This window comes from Oncorhynchus nerka, linkage group LG7, assembly GCF_034236695.1.
Source record: "Oncorhynchus nerka isolate Pitt River linkage group LG7, Oner_Uvic_2.0, whole genome shotgun sequence".
NCBI classification, from domain to species: Eukaryota; Metazoa; Chordata; class Actinopteri; order Salmoniformes; family Salmonidae; genus Oncorhynchus; species Oncorhynchus nerka.
Genome location: NC_088402.1, coordinates 61514798 through 61528143, shown reverse-complemented (window position 1 = coordinate 61528143; position 13346 = coordinate 61514798). Strand labels below are relative to the sequence as shown.

The 13346-nt window shown below is 42.6% G+C and overlaps 1 protein-coding gene across 1 annotated transcript in view; it reads left to right on the top strand.

Moving 5' to 3' along the window:
- Nucleotides 1–329: 329 nt before the first annotated feature.
- Nucleotides 330–13346, top strand: part of LOC115132117 (multiple epidermal growth factor-like domains protein 6) — a 97208-nt gene continuing 84191 nt past the window's right edge. Inside the window, exon 1 of the mRNA XM_029664379.2 lies at nucleotides 330–717. Coding sequence (XP_029520239.2) covers nucleotides 549–717 — 169 coding nt within the window. The 5' untranslated portion in view covers nucleotides 330–548. The remainder of the gene's footprint in view (nucleotides 718–13346) is intronic.

Here is a 13346-nt window from a genome sequence, read left to right as displayed (position 1 = left end):
TCAAGTTCTCCCATTGCCATGAAATCAGTGTGATTTACAATACGTTTCTCTATGGCATTAGGAGTTACAGGATAGAGGGAAAGGTGTGACAGTGCTTGGCTTCTCTGGTGTGATGTTACCTCGGTGAATGTTCCTGTGCGGTCCAGTTGTTAGAGTTCCTCTGTACAACTGTGTCTCTGTCACTGTACCTGAGGGGGCAGGGAGGTGGGAAGAAGGAGGGAGGAACAAAGGAGCAAGGAGAGTGGACCTGTCTTTGGGGAGAGGGAGAGAGGGAGAGTGGGAGAGAGGGAGAGAGGGAGGAGCTCCCAAGCAAAAGAGAATCACATACAACATGTTTGTCAAAGCTGAGAGAGTTAGAGGGAGAGAGAAAGAGAAAAGGGGGAATGCTGCCTGAAATACCAAAGAAAATGACTCAACTGGTGCGGTGATCATACCTCCTTCGGAAACGATGCTATCGACAGCATGGTCCAGGCTCTATCTCTCTACACATCGTAATTATCTTACTTCTTTGTAGACACTTATCTCTTACTTTCAGTGCTGTTTAGACCATGGCTTCCACAGGATGGTTTATGGTGGTTCTAGTGGGCTTTTGGAGTCAGTTAAGCCCTAGTTGGGGAGCTAATGACAGGCTTGGCAGATACCGCAACCAGCGCAGGAACTGCTTCACCTGTTTTTATGGATACAGTGGCTACAACACGGGACACACGCATGGTGCAGGTGAGTGAGAAGTATGTGCTGTGTGCACAGTGCTCTACCATAGTAGCGACTTTGACGGGGGTGGGGGCCAACAATTTGAAGTCATCATGAGGGGCAGCAGTCTGTGTGTTGACATCTGACATATCACCAAATTATCAGTGTGGGCTTTAGCTTCCGTCCCTCTCCTCGCACCTACCTGGGCTCGAACCAGGGACCCTCTGCACACATCAACAACAGAAACCCTCGAAGCATCGTTACCTTGCAGAGCAAGGGGAACAGCTACTTCAAGGTCTCAGAGCGAGTGACAACACCAATTGAAACACTGTTAGCGCGCACACCTCTAACTAGCTAGTCATTTCACATCGGTTACACTCACCCCCCTTTTGACCTCCCCCTTTTCTGCAGCTACCAGTGATCCGGGTCAACAGCATCAATGTAACAGTATAGCTTCCGTCCCTCTCTTCACCCCGAACCAGGGACCCTCTGCACACATCGACAACAGCCACCCTTGAAGCATCGTTACCCATTACCCCACAAAAGCCACGTCCCTTGCAGAGCAAGGGGAACAACTACTTCAAGGTCTCAGAGCGAGTGACGTTACCGATTGAAACACTGTTAGAGCGCACCCCGCTAACTAGCTAGCCATTTCACATCGGTTACACTTGTCTGTGTGAGAGTTACAAATACAATGCAGCTTTATTGTCCCACATGAGGCTATGAACCTACATTAGTGGCTTAACCTACATTACCTTTAATGGTAAAATTGTAATGGTGTGAGTGAACTTGTGTAAAATTAATTGAAAGCAGGTAAGGATCAGGAGACAATACTGCTCCTGCAGTTAAGGGGTATACCCTGGAAGATGTTTAATAGCCTCTCACTTGTCAGAGCAGGAGGAATATGTGCATTTGAACAATAAGCAATGGCAAAATGTGTAGAATTCAGGAAATTGGCTTTAAAACATCACATTTGTCTCTCAGCCACATGGCAAAATGTGTAAAAGAGCAGGAATTAAGCTTTAAATTTGCAAAATTATCTCAGCCTCATAACAAAATGTGTAAAATAGCATCATAAAACTACAAAATAATTCTCTCTTCCCATGGCAAAATGTGTTAAAATGCAGGAAGTTAGCTAAATTCTTCTCTCAGCCTCATCACAAAATGCGAAGAATAGCATGAGATTAACAATAAAACAGCATGTTTCTCTCTGCCCCATGGCAAAATGTGTTAAAATGCAGCTAAATTCTTCTCTCAGCCCCATGGCAAAATGTACACAATTGCAGGAAATTAGCTTTAAAAACTCCTAAATTCTTGCAGCCTCAAACCAAAATGTGTAGAATAACATCATACAACTGAAGGAAACAAATATCTCTGCCCCATGGCAAAACGTGTTAAAATGCAGGAAGTTAGTTGTTTTCCTAAAATAATCTGCTTCCCTTTTTGGGGGGTTGGGGCTCCAAATGCGGTAGTCCGACCCTGGAGAGAGAGATAGAGATTGATTAATAACTTAAATCATATGACAGCGGTAGGCGATTTTTGTCGGAGTGGATGGTCGGGAGCTGGAACATACAGTAGATATAATCATTTACACTGTCACACCCTGACCTTAGAGAGCCATTTTATTTCTCTATTTGGTGAGGTCAGGGTGTGTTGTGGGGTGGGCATTCTATGTTTTGTATTTCTTTGGTTTTTGCCCGAGTGTGGTTCCCAATCAGAGGCAGCTGTCTATCGTTGTCTCTGATTGGGAATCATACTTAGGTAGCCTGTTTTCCCACCTATGTTGTGGGATCTTGTTTTTTGTTAGCTCTGTGAAGCCGGCAGAACGTGACGTTCGTTATTCCTTTTGGTGGTTTTGTTTGGTGTTCTGAGCATTAAAGATCATGAACACTTCTACGCTGCACCTTGGTCTACTTCTTAAGACGACCGTTACATGTACACTGCAAATTGACCATAACTGAGCCCAAAAAAGAAATTATATTTGAAAATAACAATAGTTTTCATACCTTGATAACATTGAGACATGATCACAATAGTTGGTGAACAGATTTCCTAAATTAAATGCATGTTTTGGTGAATTCCTGGTCATTTAGTCTTTTTTAAATTTCTTATTTTTTTTACAAACATTTTCCAAATTCCAGTGTGTCGGTGCCCTAACCCAACTGTAGATGGTGTATCCTGTGTCAGCATCAGGAGAGGGTGAGATGTCTATACAAAACATTAGGAACACCTGCGCTTTCAATGATGTAGACTGACCAAGGGAGTCCAGGTGGAAGCTATGATTCCGTATTGATCTAATATGTTAAATCCACATCAATCAGTTTAGATGAAGGGGAGGAGACAGGTTAAAGAAGGATTTTTAAGCCTTGAGACATGGATTCTGTGGGTGTCATTCAGAGGGTGAATGGGCAAGACAAAAGTTTGAAGTGCCTTTGAACGGGGAATGGTAGCAGGCACACCGGTTTCAAGAACTGAATGAATGCTTATGAGCCTGCTGCTGCCTACCACCGCTCAGTCAGATACTTGTATGCTTGTATGCTCAGTCAGATTATATGCAACACAGGACACGCTAGATAAATGCTTATGAGCCTGCTGCTGCCTACCACCGCTCAGTCAGATACTTGTATGCTTGTATGCTCAGTCAGATTATATGCAACACAGGACACGCTAGATAAACTAGTAATATCATCAACCATGTGTCAAGAACTGCAATGCTGCTGGGTTTTTCACACTCAACAGTTTTCCGTGTGTATCAAGAATGGTCCACCACCCAAATGACATCCAGCCAACTTGACACAACTGTGGGAAGCATTGGAATCAACATGGGCCAGCATGCCTGTGGAACGCTTTTGACACCTTGTAGTCAATGCCCCGACGAATTCAGGCTGTTCTGAGGGCAAAAGGGGGTGCAATGTTTTGTACACTCTGTATGTCTTAGGGTGTTTTCACATATAGTCCTCTTTAAAAGAACCCATCTCAGTCCTTTTAAAGTGAACTCTGGGATAAAAAAGGCAAACGAACTCAGTTCTCTTTGTTTTCACTCTGCCCTTGCATTTGCATTTGAACTCTTTTGCCAGTTCAACTATTTTGTGGTCTGAATCCTCTTCGTATTCACATTGCTATGCTTATAAAGAAACCAATATATTTTGTCAACATTCACTCAATGCATTCTGGGTTTAAACTCTCATATATTTAAGTGGGAGAACTTGCACAATTGGTGGCTGAATAAATACTTTTTTGCCCCACTGTATATCGACATAACCTGAAAGGCCACTCAGCAAGGAAGAAGCCACTGCTCCAAAACCACCATAAAAAAGCCAAAGTACGGTTTGCAACTGCACATGGGGACAAAGATCGTACTTTTTGGAGAAATGAAGCACGGTTGGCAGCATCATGTTGTGGGGTGCTTTGCTGCAGGAGGGACTGGTGCACTTCACAAAATAGATGGCTTCATGAGGAGGGAAAATTATGTGGTTATATTGAAGCAAAATCTCAAGACATCAGTCAGGAAGTTAAAGCTTGGTCGCAAATGGGTCTTCCAAATGGACATGGACCCCAAGCATACTTCCAAAGTTGCGGCAAAATGGCTTTAAAAAATGACTTATTCAAATCAAATCAAGTCAAATTTTATTTGTCACATACACATGGTTAACAGATGTTAATGCGAGTGTAGCAAATTGCTTGTGCTTGTAGTTCTGACCATGCAGTAATATCTAACAAGTAATCTAACAATTTCACAACAACTACCTTATACACACACAAGTGCAAAGGAATGAATAAGAACATGTACATATACATATATATGGATGAGCAATGGCCGAACGGCATGGGAAAGATACAGTAGATGGTATAGAGTACAATATATACATATGAGATGAGTAATGTAGGGTATGTAAACATTATATAAAGTGGCATTGTTTAAAGTGACTAATGATACATTTATTACATCCAATTTTTTATTATTAAAGTGGCTAGAGATTGAGTCAGTATTTTGGTAGCAGCCACTCAATGTTAGTGATGGCTGTTTAACAGTCTGATGGCCTTGAGATAGAAGTAATCTTGAATTAAAAAAATATACATCCTTGATGCACATTATCTTCTCTCTTTTGTGGCACCAATGTGAACATTTATGGCAGGGGAACAGGTGTTGCAGTAGTCAGGTGTGTTGCGTAGGAATAATGACAAGCGAACCTGGGGAGCTTTGTTTTCACATTGCCCTAAAAAAAAGGAACTTGACCTCCTCTCGAAATGATCTCAGTTCAGTTTGGTTCTCTTTGGGGGCTCTTTGAGGGGTCTAAGTTCCTTTGGAGTGTTCACACTGCCCCCAAAATTAAGCAATCCAAATTGGCTGAAAGGGACTAAGTGTGAAAACACCCTTCGACTAGATATTAGAGTTATAGACTACCTGGCATATTCAATCTGCAGATGCAGCAGCTTCTTTGTTGTTTCTTTGACTTGGTGAATTCCTGTGATCCTCCTGATTTATGACAGTTGGAGTCTAGTTGCTTTTTGAATGCGTCTTAACATTGTCCAGTAAGAGTATGGCAAGCACAAGGAGATCCTGGCACCACACACACCCATGCATGGACACACACAAGAACTCACTCACACATGCACACACATTCATGTGTGCACACACACGCCCGCAATCACGCACACGCCAATGCTACCTCCCAAAACCAAGGTTCGGCTACACTCCATACCTCTAATCCTGAAAAATGTTGTGATATTGGACCGCAGCGGACCACAGTCTTGTAACCCCCACAGGTTGCCAAACTGCGTACTTGATCTGAGCCATGTGTGTTCCATCTCTGGTCGTAGTTCCAGTTCCAAACATGTTGATGCTGGCTGTGAGTGTGGGAGAGACCCCAGGGCAGCTGTTTAGGACATTACAACGGAGTTGTGTTGTGCTAGTCAGTGTGAATTTCATGGCTGTTGGTGAGAGGTCAGTGACTTGAGGCCAGATATACACTGAATGACTGTGAGGTCAGGGAGGGATGTTGGCCACAGCAGCAGAGGCCAGTGGCTCCAATCCATATCAATAATCCTCTCATGTCGAGAACAACATTCAGAGATTGTTGTATGGTAAACAGCTAGGCTGCAGTTGCTCTTCCTCTCTGTCTTTTCTTCTGTCAAATGTGCCTCACGTCATCTATTGATTGAGAGACGATCAAGTCTATCAGTGCAGTCGATGCCCCCTGTAGCATGAGCGAAATGTTCATGCCTCTTGTCTGACTGCTCCACTTACTCATTGCTAGCTATAGCCTGACATGAGGAACCACTGCACTCATTGGGAGTCTGGGCTGTATCACCACTTATGCTGCACAGAAGTTAACACACTTGAATAATGCAACACAGTATGTAGAAATGTTGAAACTGTTAATTGCTGTTCTCAAAACAATGTCCAGTACAGGCTAGAACACTACAAGGCAAGAAGATACCGGTAGCTTCCATCTTTGTAGGCTAACTTTCCTTGCTAGCTTACAGCTGAAGCCAACATCAATTCACTTCCCCAGTACTATGTTTGTGATAATATGTAAACCATAATGCTAAATATGCTGATTTGTCAGCAAAAAACATTATTCATCTCTCCCAGTCGAGATTATCTTTGCTGGGGCCTCAAAATGGCTTTGTGTGTGAATGATCTAATGGGTCTTAAAGAGACAGCGCACACTTTTTTAAAATAAGAGATTGCTTCTTCTACGCAAATGTTGATAAGTCCCAAATGGAAGGTTAACTGATTGTTTTTCATTTGTAGCCACATGAAATCAGCCAAAACAAGCTCAATAACGCATGCACACGCTCTTATTGAATATGTATTCACCTGTATTGTGAATAGGCCTAGGCTACACCTTGATTTACCCAGTTTATCAATAGAAATGTACCATTCAAATGAATGATTACCATTATGCAGTTATCTTGTATATAAAAAAAAGTTTATTTAATGCATACAATCAAAAATACAAAATGTCCAATATAATGATATTGAACTCAAAGGATATGTCTGGATCAAGTGCCATTCTGTTACTTTGGCCAAAATGTCTGCTTTTGTTGACGTGGTATCATTTTGGTATCAAGTATCGTGATGGTATTGTGATACTAAACCTGGTATCGGTATCAAAGTCCTGGTATCGTGGCCTCTCTCCCTCTCCCTCTACCTCTCTCTCTCTACCTACCTCTCTCTCTACCTACCTCTCTCTATACCTCTCTCTCTACTAGAGGTCGACCGATTATGTTTTTTCAACGCTGATACAGATACCGATTATTGGAGGACCAAAAAAGCAGATACTGATTAATCAGACGATTTTTTAAAAATGTATTTGAAATAATGACAATTACAACAATACTAAATGAACACTTATTTTAACTTAATATAATACATCAATAAAATCAATTTACCCTCAAATAAATAATGAAAAATGTTCAATTTGGTTTAAATATTGCAAAAACAAAGTGTTGGAGAAGAAAGTAAAAGTGCAATATGTGCAATGTAAGAAAGCTAACGTTTAAGTTCCTTGCTCAGAACATGAGAACATATGAAAGCTGGTGGTTCCTTTCAACATGTGTCTTCAATATTCCCAGGTAAGAAGTTTTAGGTTGTAGTTATTATAGGAATTATAGGACTATTTCCCTCTATACCATTTGTATTTCATTAACCTTTGACTATTGGATGTTCTTATAGGCACTTTAGTATTGCCAGTGTAACCGTATAGCTTCCATCCCTCTCCTCGCTCCTCCCTGGGCTTGAACCAGGAACACAACGACAACAGCCACCCTCGAAGCAGCGTTACCCATGCAGAGAAAGGGGAACAACCACTCCAAGTCTCAGAGCGAGTGGCGTTTGAAACGCTATTAGCTTGCACCCCGCTAACTAGCTAGACATTTCACATTGGTTACACCAGCCTCATCTCGGGAGTTGATATGCTTGAAGTCATAAACAGCGCAATGCTTGACGCACAACGAAGTGCTGCTGGCAAAATGCACGAAAGTGCATTTTGAATGAATGCTTATGAGCCTGCTGCTGCCTACCACCGCTCAGTCAGATACTTGTATGCTTGTATGCTCAGTCAGATTATATGCAACACAGGACACGCTAGATAAACTAGTAATATCATCAACCATGTGTAGTTAACTAGTGATTATGATTGATTGATTGTTTTTTATAAGATAAGTTTAATTCTAGCTAGCAACTTACCTTGGCTTACTGCATTCGCGTAACAGGCAGTCTCCTTGTGGAGTGCTACGAGAGGCAGGTGGTTAGAGCGTTGAACTAGTTAACTGTAAGGTTGCAAGATTGAATCCCCCGAGCTGACAAGGTGAAAATCTGTTGTTCTGCCCCTGAACAAGGCAGTTAACCCACCGTTCCTAGGCCGTCATTGAAAATAAGAATGTGTTCTTAACTGACTTGCCCAGTTAAATAAAGATTAAATAAAGGCGCAAAAAAAATACTACCGATTTCCGATTGTTATGAAAACTTGAAATCAGCCCTAATTAAACGGCCATTCCGATTAATCGGTCGACCTCTACTCTCTACCTCTCTATGCACAACTGACCCCCAGGTATGTGCACCAGATACATTTCCTAGCTCGTCTATATCCAGAATGCTGCAGCACCAGAGCAAATGCTTTAACCCCTACTCCATGCTAAGCTGTTGCATACATTTGGCTTTACCAATAACAATTGGTTGCTGACTGGGAATGTGCTGTATTGTCATACCAGATCATGTCCCACTTTTACTCACAGTGGTGTAATCATGCTCTAATGATTCTGTGTGAAACAGTGCTGCTGTGTATGTCCTCGCTGATCGTGTGTGTGAGTGACACAAATGCACGCACACACGCACACACACACACACACACACACACACACACACACACACACACACACACACACACACACACACACACACACACACACACACACAAGGGGCATTAATTTAGCCTCCCGTCAGCGCTCCGGGCCACAGCTATTAAAATTCTTTGCCGATCACTCGGGGAGGTGGTCTTCGTTAGCCTGTAGAGTTTGCATGTGCTCGATTGGTACACTGTTTGGGAGGCACACTTTTGTATACACTGTAAATATTTAGGGGAGACGGAGGTTGGTTGTCACACATTTTGCTCTCGTGTGTATTTCACAGCACCAGTCTATCTGACTCTTCAATATTAGAATAAAGAACAAGGTCTTGGGTTGAAATGGGGATGATTTTTATCCTCGTATCTTATTCCAACGTGAAGTTATAAGCCATCAAACACACTCTGTCCACTTGTAACAACCAGCGCCTGGTTGTCACACAGTATGGGGTTGGCTGTCACAATGTTTGCTAGTAGCTTATAGCAAACAGAGTCTTAGAAATAGCCACTCCTTTCTTTGGTCTGTTGATATTCCGAACAAAATTCTCAATTTTATGCTGTGAGAATATCATTTGTAGGGTGTATACATGTGTTTGCATACTTGTGGGTGTGTGTGACAGAAATTAAGGGGGCTCTTTATAGCACACACACAAAATGTATACTACCAAATATATACTACCGGTCAAAAGTTTTAGAACCCCTACTCATTCAAGGGTTTTTCTTTATTTGGACTATTTTCTACATTCTAAACTTTTGACCGGAAGGGTAGCTCTTTATTCCCTCTTTTCAGGAAACATAATTGGTCATACATACTCCCATAAATCAAACATTTACAAAGAAAATACCAATAATGCATTTATTTTCTTTCTATGATAAACACATAAATTCCCCTCACCTTAGTGTTTAGTCATGCTAACACAAATTGACCACATGGATGTTTTTTCAAAGAATTCAAACATTTGAACCTTCAAAATATTACACAATTTAGATTGGGAGTATTTACCGCTGTGACAACCAACCCCAGTCTCCCCTAGACTACAGTGCAATCGGAAAGTATTCAGACCCCTTGACTTTTTCCATATTTTGTTACGTTACAGACTTATTCTAAAATGGATTAAAAATATATTTTCCTCATCAATCTACACACAACACCCCATAATGAAAAGGCAAAAACAGGTTTAAAAATATTTGCAAATGTATTAAAAATAAAAAACAGAAATAACTTATTTACATAAGTATTCAGACCCTTTGCCATGAGACTCGAAATTGAGCTCAGGTGCATCCTATTTCCATTGATCATCCTTGAGATGTTTTTACAACTTGAATAGAGTCGACCTGTGGTAAATTCAATTGATTGGACATTATTTGGAAAGGCACACACCTGTCTATAGAAGGTCACACAGTTGACCGTGCATGTCAGAGCAAAAACAAAGCCATGAGGTCAAAGGAATTGTCCGTAGAGCTCAGAGACAGGATTGTGTCGAGGCACAGATCTGGGGAAGGGTACCCAAACATTTATGCAGCATTGAAGGTCACCAAGGACACAGTGGCCTCCTTCATTCTTAAATGGAAGAAGTTTGGAACCACCAAGACGCTTCCTAGAGCTGGCTGCCCGGCTAAACTGAGCAATCGAGTGAGAAGGGCCTTGGTCAAGGAGGTGACCAAGAACCCGATGGTCACTCTGACAGAGCTCCAGAGTTCCTCTGTGGAGATGGGAGAACCTTCCAGAAGAACAACCATCTCTGCAGCACTACACCAATCTGACCTTTATGTTACAGTGGCCAGATGGAAGACACTCCTCAGTAAAATGCACATGACAGTACACTTGGAGTTTGCCAAAAGACACCTAAAGTCTCTCAGACCATGAGAAACAAGATTCTCTGGTCTGATGAAACCATGATTGAACTCTTTGGCCTGAATGCCAAGTGTCACGTCTGGAGGAAACCTGGCGCCATCCCTACAGTGAAGCATGGTGGTGGCAGCATCATGCTATGGGGATGTTTTTCAACGACAGGGACTGGGAGACTAGTCAGGACTGAGGGAAAGAGTAACGGAGTAAAGTACAGAGCTATCCTTGATGAAAACCTGCTCCAGAGCGCTCAGGACCTCAGACTTGGGCGAAGGTTCACCTTCCAACAGGACAACAGCCCTAAGCAGACAGCCAATACAGTGGCTTCGGGGCAAGTCTCTGAATGTCCTTGAGTGGCCCAGCCAGAGCCCGGACTTGAACCCAATCGAACATCTCTGGAGAGACCTGAAAATAGCTGTGCAGCGACTCTCCCCATCCAACCAACAGAGCTTGAGAGGATCTGCAGAGAAGAATGGGAGAAACTCCCCAAATACAGGGGTGCCAAGCTTGTAGCATCATACCCAAGAAAACTCGAGGCTGTAATCGCTGCCAAAGGTACTTCAACAAATGACTGAGTAAAGGGTCTGAATACTTTTGTAAATGTGATATTTTTGTTTCTAAAATAAAATGTCTAAAAATACATTTATTTCTCTGTCAATATGGGGTATTGTGTGTAGATTGATAAGGGGAAAAAACTATTTAATCCACTTTAGAATAAGGCTGTAATGTAACAAAATGTGGAAATAGTCAAGGGGTCTAAATACTTTCCGAATGCACAGTTTGTACTGTATGCAGTGTAGTATGTCCTTTAATTCACTGAAAAAGGCTAGTATACACTGAATGTAGAAAACTTCAGGAATACCTTCCTAATATTGATTCACACACCCTTTAGCCCTCAGAACAGCCTCAATTCGTCGGAGCATGGACTCCACAAGGTGTCGAATGCTTCCCACAGTTGTGTCAAGTTGGCTGGATGTCCTTTGGGTGGTGTACCATTCTTGATACACACGGGAAACTGTTGAGCCTGAAAAACCCAGCAATGTTGCAGTTCTTGACACACTCAAAACTCTGAATGGCACACATACACAATGCATGTCTCAAGTGTCTCAAGGCTTAAAAATCCTTCTTTATTAACATGTCTCCTCACCTTCATCAACACTGACTGAAGTGGATTTAACAGATGACATCAATAAGGGATCATAGCTTTCACCTGGATTCACCTCAACAGTGTTTGTCGTGGAAAGAGCAGGTGTTCCTAATGTTTATGTACTCAGTGTATGTTCTGCACAGGCACAGATAAACATACTTTTATGGAAATGGCCTGTTGGCTGTTGTTCCTTGTTTTCCTGCTTTAAATCAAATCAAATCCAATTTGATTTGTCTCATACACATGGTTAGCAGATGTTTATGCGAGTGTAGCGAAATGCTTGTGCTTCTAGTTCCGATAATGCAGTAATAACCAACGAGTAATCTAACCTAACAATTCCACAACTACTACCTTATACACACAAGTGTAAAGGGATAAAGAATATGTACATAAAGATATATGAATGAGTGATGGTACAGAACGGCATAGGCAAGATTCAGCAGATGGTATGGAGTACAGTATATACATATGAGATGAGTAATGTAGGGTATATAAACATAAAGTGGCATAGTTTAAAGTGGCTAGTGATACATGTTTTACATAAGATGGCAAGATGCAGTAGATGATATAGAGTACAGTATATACATTTGAGATGAGTAATGTAGGGTATATAAACATGAAGTGGCATAGTTTAAAGTGGCTAGTGATACATGTTTTACATAAGATGGCAAGATGCAGTAGATGATATAGAGTACAGTATATACATATACATATGAGATGAGTAATGTAGGGTATGTAAAAATTATATTAAGTGGCATTGTTTAAAGTGGCTAGTGATACATTTTTTACATCAATTTCCTTGATTAAAGTGGCTGGAGTTGAGTCAGTATGTTGGCAGCAGCCACTCAATGTTAGTGATGGCTGTTTAACAGTCTGATGGCCTTGAGATAGAAGTTGTTTTTCAGTCTCTCGGTCCCTGCTTTGATGCACCCAGGCAGTGGCTCGGGTGGTTGTTGTCCTTGATGATCTTTATGCCCTTCCTGTGACATCGGGTGGTGTAGGTGTCCTGGAGGGCAGGTAGTTTGCCCCCGGTGATGCGTTGTGCAGACCACACCACCCTCTGGAGAGCCTTACGGTTGTGGGCGGAGCAGTTGCCGTACCAGGCGTTGATACAGCCCGACAGGATGCTCTCTATTGTGTATCTGTAGAAGTTTGTGAGTGCTTTCTGTAGAAGTTTGTGAGTGCCGAATTTCTTCAGCCTCCTGAGGTTGAAGAGGCGCTGCTGCGCCATCTTCGCAATACTGTCTGTGTGGGTGGACCAGTTTGTCCGTGATGTGTACGCCGAGGAACTTGATACTACCCTCTCCACTACTGTCCCGTCGATGTGGATAGGGGGGTGCTCCCTCTGCTGTTTCCTGAAGTCCACAATCGTCTCCTTTGTTTTGTTGACGTTGAGTGTGAGGTTATTTTCCTGACACCACACTCCGAAGGCCCTCACCTCCTCGCTGTAGGCCGTCTCGTCGTTGTTGGTAATCAAGCCTACCACTGTAGTGTCGTCCACAAACTTGATGATTGAGTTGGAGGCGTGCATGGCCACGCAGTCGTGGGTGAACAGGGAGTACAGGAGAGGGCTCAGAACGCACCCTTGTGGGGCCCCAGTGTTGATGATCAGCGGGGTGGAGATGTTGTTACCTACCCTCACCACCTGGGGGCAGCGCGTCAGGAAGTCCAGTACCCAGTTGCACAGGGCGGGGTCGGGACCCAGGGTCTCGAGCTTGATGACGAGCTTGGAGGGTACTATGGTGTTAAATGCTGAGCTGTAGTCGATGAACAGCATTCTCACATAGGTATTCCTTTTGTCCAGATGGGT